The sequence below is a fragment of the Eimeria tenella genome, genomic scaffold (assembly GCF_000499545.2).
Source record: "Eimeria tenella Houghton genomic scaffold, Eth_scaff801, whole genome shotgun sequence".
NCBI classification, from domain to species: domain Eukaryota; phylum Apicomplexa; class Conoidasida; order Eucoccidiorida; family Eimeriidae; genus Eimeria; species Eimeria tenella.
Genome location: NW_013545915.1, coordinates 1 through 5,021, shown reverse-complemented (window position 1 = coordinate 5,021; position 5,021 = coordinate 1). Strand labels below are relative to the sequence as shown.

The 5,021-nt window shown below is 59.7% G+C and overlaps 2 protein-coding genes across 2 annotated transcripts; one reads left to right on the top strand and one right to left on the bottom strand.

Annotated features, from left to right (window-relative positions):
* Positions 1-124: 124 nt before the first annotated feature.
* On the bottom strand, positions 125-1,537 carry ETH_00009160 (uncharacterized protein; the record flags this gene model as incomplete). Its single annotated transcript, XM_013380682.1, has 1 exon — positions 125-1,537. A coding segment is annotated over one exon (1,413 nt), but the record flags the coding sequence as incomplete, so codon positions are not given.
* A 1,483-nt stretch (positions 1,538-3,020) lies between these two features.
* On the top strand, positions 3,021-4,745 carry ETH_00009155 (uncharacterized protein; the record flags this gene model as incomplete). The annotated part of the gene is made up of 2 exons (XM_013380681.1): positions 3,021-3,474; positions 4,015-4,745. 2 exons carry the CDS (start codon positions 3,021-3,023, stop codon positions 4,743-4,745), a joined length of 1,185 nt encoding a protein of 394 aa, XP_013236135.1.
* Between the last annotated feature and the right edge of the window lie 276 nt (positions 4,746-5,021).

The following is a 5,021-nucleotide window of genomic DNA, read 5'->3' as shown; positions in this document are numbered from 1 at the left end:
TTCCACTCTTGTTGCAGCAGCTGCTGCTGCTGCTCGTGCTGCTAGTTGCGTTGCTGCTGCTGCTGCTGCTCGTAGTGTTCCTGTTGCCGCTGCTGCTACTCGTTAGAAAGGAGATTAAAGGAACTTCTTGGGCCTCCTTTCTTCTCCTTTCTTTCTTCCTTGCCAGCCTCCCCTTTCCAGGGCTTCTATGTGCTGCAGCACTTGTTGCTGTACTTGCTGCTGCACTTGGTGCTGCGCTTGGTGCTGCACTTGCTGCTGCGCTCGTTGCTGCACTTGGTGCTGAACTTGCTGTTTTGCTTTCTGCTGCTTCTGCATCTGTGGGTGTCCCCTGAGCGCCTTGGCCGCTGCTGCTGCTGCTGCTGCTGCTGCTGCAACTGCAGCAGCTGGTGCTTCCAAATTTGCGGCCGTCACACAAGACAAGCAGGCCGCTGCTGCAGCCATTTTTTCTGAGGAGGCGGCGGCAGACCTCCATTCTCTGAGGGCTGATATCCACGCCTACCACAGCCCCGTTTGCTGCTGCTGCTGCTGCTGCTACTGCTACTGATGCTTCGGGCGCTGTAGCTGCTGCAAGCGTCCGTGCTGCTGGCACTGCTGCTGCTGCTGCTGCGCGCGGAGGGCTCGGCGAAACTGCTGCAGCCAGCAGCAGCATTTTGTTGCCAGGGGCGCAGCAAAGGTCAAGGCACTTGCTGCCAGGCGCGGGGCGAAGAGCAGCAGCAGCAGCAGCAGAAGCAGCATCGAAAGGGTGCAGCAGCTGCTGTCTGTACACCCGAGACGCAGGAAACTTGGTGTCTGGAGGCAGCGAAAACAGGGCCGGAAAGTAGCAGGGCGACTCCAGCCAGCAGCTGCAGCAGCTGCTGCAGCGATTGCTGCTGCTGCTGCTGCTGCTGCTGCACAGCTGCCGCGCAGGCGCTCCCAGCAAACTACTCGGCAGCCAGTGCTGCAGGACGGCGGGCTCCTGCAGCTGCAAGTCCTGCTGCAGCAGCCACAGCACGCGCTGTACGTACTGCGCATACGCTTTGGCGTACGAGCAACTTGCTGCGCTGGCGCTGCTGCAGCAAGACCTGCTGCTGCTGCAGTCATCTCCAGCAGCAGCAGCAGCAGCAGGGTCTTGAAGGTGAATGGGGCAAGTCTGGGGAGAGAAACGAGAACAAAACGAAGCAGGGCGGAGGCTCTCTACATAGTTAAGAGTGCATGCAATGCACATCTCTTCGCTGCTGCTGCTGCTGCTGCTGCTGCCGCTTTCTCTGCTTGGGAGGGAGGTGGCGCCGTCATCAGCGCCACTGCAGCAGCTGCTGCTGCTGCTCCTGCTGCTGCTGCTGCAGGTGCATGTGGATGCCGCTTGCTGCTGAGCAAGGGAGCCTTGGCCCCTGCGGTTAAGGGGGGGCGGAGGGAAAAAGCAGCAAAAGTAACGGGGCACTTGCTGCTGCTGCTGCTGCTGCTCCTGCTGCTCGAGCAGCTGCTGCAGTGCTGGGCTATCCCTCTGTTTCTCCAAGACACCTAAAAGAGGCGCTGGAATGTTTTTGCATTGTCTCTCCATTTGGATCTGCGCAGACTCCAAACTGCTGCTGCTACTGCTGCTGCTGCGGCTGTTGCTGCTGCTCCTGCTGCTGCAGCTGTTGCTGCTGCTGCTGCTGCCGCTGTTGCTGCTGCTGCTGCGGCTGTTGCTGCTGCTGTCTCTATTGTCTTTCGTCACGCAGTAGCAGTGCACAGGATGAATTTCTTGCACCTCTCACAGCCGCAGCAGATCCTCTATGGCGGCAGCTCATATTGCTGCTGGTGTTGCTGCTGCTGCTGCCTTTCGCGTTGCAGCCTTAGGTGCCCAGATGCTTGGTGCTGCTGCTGCAGCACCTAAACCCTCTGCAGAAGCTGCTGCTGCCCTTATTAACGCTTCAACTCTGCTGTCCCCATGAGCCTCAACAGCAGTAGAGCAGCGCCAACTGCTGCAGCTGTCCCCGCTGCTGCTGCTCCTGCTGCTGCTGCTGCTGCTGGTCCCTGGAGAGAAACAGCGGCTGTTGCTCAAAACACGAGGCAGTTTACGGCACACAAGGGCCCCCCGAAGCAAATAAGGAGAAATGGAGCAGCAAGGGAAAATATTTCAAAGAGATTTCTTGCTGTTCGCAGCAGCTGATCAGGAGCACCAGCTGCTGCTGCTCCTTCTGCTGCTGCGGGCCTGAAAACCTTGCTGCAGGAGATCAGGCGTCCGTAGCAGCAGAATATTTGAAATAAAAAACAAATTTCATGTGCCAGTTAAGATCGCAGCAGCAGCAGCAGAGAGAACGGCTGCTGCTGCTGCAGCCACAATCGCGGTTCACAAGAAACCGTTCGTGGGGCCCCACAGCAGCAGCAAGAGCTAGAACTGCAGCAACACCAGCAACAGCAGCAGCGGCAGCAACTGGAATCTCGACTTTCAGCCTAACAGCAGCAATTCAAGCCAGAGACAAGGGGGGTTTGGGGGCCCCTGTGGTGCAGTGGGGGCCTCTGGCTGGATGCGGGCCCCTCGTGCAGCAGCTGCTCAAACCCTAAACCCTAGCCGCGAAACCCTAAACCCTAAACCCTAGCGGGTTGGGCCGCAGCTCGACGGGCGCACACGGGCCTGCTGCTGCTGCTGCGCCGCGCTGCTGCTGCCCCAGGGCTTGTCTTCCTGCTGCTGGAGAGCAGCAGCAAGCAGCAGACATGAAAGGGAATTGAAGAAGAAGGGGCAGCTGCAGCAGACACGGAAGCAAAAGCCCTCGGAGACGCAGAAGCTGCTGCTGCTTCGCTGCTGTTGCTTCCCGAGAGCCGCCAGCAGCAAAAAGACTAAGAGACACAAAGAGACACAAGAAGCAGCAAAAGGAGGCCCAGCTCTTTTGCTGTGGGGCCCCACAGGCAGCTGCTGGAGCTTGAGGTGTACAGACACCCCATGACTAGGGGGGTCTCACATATGCGCGCAGAGCAGCAGCAGTAGCAGCAGCAGCGGCAGCAGCAGCGGCAAGGGAGCCGCAGCAGCTGGAATCAACAAGCAGCAGCAAGCAACAGCAAAAATGGGACTGCTTTCAGCAGCAGCAGCTGTCTTGTGTCGCTCCAAACGCGCTATGCTGCTGCTGCTGGTCCTGCTGCTTCTGCAGGTGCAAGTAGGGAACGTCAATGAAGTCTCAGCAGCAGCAGCAGCAGCCGCAGAAGCAGCAGCAGCAGCGCCAACAGCAGCAGCAGCATCAGCAGCTGCAGCAGAAGGCCCGGATAGCCGCCTCTGCACTGTGAAGTCGACTGAGGGCTCGCCCTGCAGCTCCGATCCCCGTGAACACCAGCAGCAGGAGCAACAGCAGCAGCAGCAGCAGCAGCAGCAGCCGGAGGCGCCGATAATATCGGATGAGCTGCTGCTGGATCTGCTGCGGCGAGCCGAAGAGATACGAAAGGGGCCCCCAGAGGGGCCCCCCGCTGGCTGGGAGGTTTTGTCCAAAAATGTGAATTGTATAGTCTATAGGAGAAAGCGCCGAGGTGGGGCCCCCTGCTGCTGCTGCTGCTGCTGCTGCTGCTCTTTTAGTCGCCTCATTTCTCTTCATCACTTCTGTATTCCTGGGCCTTCTTTTGATTTCGCCTCCATTTTCTACCATTGCTGCTGCTGCTCCTGCTGCTCTTGCTGCCGCTGTTGTTTTTGCTGTTGTTGTTGCTGCTGCTGCTCGTGCTGCTGCTGCTGCTACTGTTGCTGCTGCTGGCTGCTTGTGTCTCCCTCTGTGTCTTTCAGCTGTCTCCCTGTGTTTTCGCGTTGGGGCCCTCTGTCTCCTCTTGTGCTTGGAGTGCCTTTGTCTCCTTTTTGTTTTTTCGTTTCTTTTTTGTTTTATTTTATTCCATTTTATCTCTTTTTCCTTCTTTTGTCTCTATTTGATTTTCTTCCCCTTTCCCCTTTTGTCTTCCTCCCCTGTAACTGCTTCTCCTCCATGTCTGCTGTTTTTTGTCCCCTGTTGCTGCTGCTGCTGCTGCTGCTGCAAATGCTCCTCTGTGTGTCTACGCATGCTGCTGCTGCTGCTGCTGCTGCAGGCCAATCAGACTACGAGTACGCAGTGTGGGGCCGCTTTGCGGACATTTCTGCTGCTGCTTATCTTTCCACTTTAAATTCGCTGCCCCTCAGGAGCTCTTGGGACTCCACAGTGAAGGACATTCAGCTGCTGCAGCTCAAGCAGACGCCAGCTGCTGCTGCTCCCCCCAGCAGCAGCAGCAGCAGCAGCGGCGGCGAGGGGGAAGAAGTGAACCAGGGGGCCCCTACCGGAGAGGGGGGCCCCCAGAGGGGCCCCCAAGTGTACCCTGTGGGGGGCCCCGAATATGAAGAATTGATTTATTGGCGAGTGGGCCTCCCGTGGCCAGCAAAGGACAGGGACTTTGTGTTTGCCCGCCGGCTGCGCGGCTACAGAATCGCCAGCAGCAGCAGCAGCAGCAGCAGCAGCAGCAGCAGAGTGCATGCGCTCGTCTGCGGGCAGCTGCAGGCCGAGAGCGATGCTGCGCCCCCCGTGAGCGACGCTGTGAGGGTCACCACATTTGAAGCCGCAATCGTGGCCTTTCCAGACAACGAAGAGGCCCCTGAGGGGGCACCCGAGGGGGCCCCCCAGGGGGGCCCTGAGGGGCCCCTGGGGGCCCCTGGGGCCCTCGACGCCGCCAGCCCAGCCGAAGGCCGCGGGGGGTCCCCCCAGGGGGCCCCCCGGGGGGCCCCCGGAGGTGACCCTGAGAAGAAAGGAGTGACCTATGTGGCCCTCCACTATGACAGGTCCAGGTGAGGCCTCTTGCTGAGCTTTTGGGGTTCACCAGGGGGCCCCCAATGGGAAGCCCCCGGGGGGCCCCTGGGGGGCCCCTAGGGGGACCCCCAGGGGCCCCCGGTGGGGGCCCTTTAAGTGGGGCTCCTCCTTTAGGGCTCCGCGGCCCTCCGAGTTTGCATCAGCAGCAGCCACAGCACACCACTAGCAGCACAAACAGCAACACAACCACTAGCAGCAGCGCACCCAGCAGCAGCAGCAGCGGCAGCGCACCCAGCAGCAGCAGCAGCAGCAGCAGCA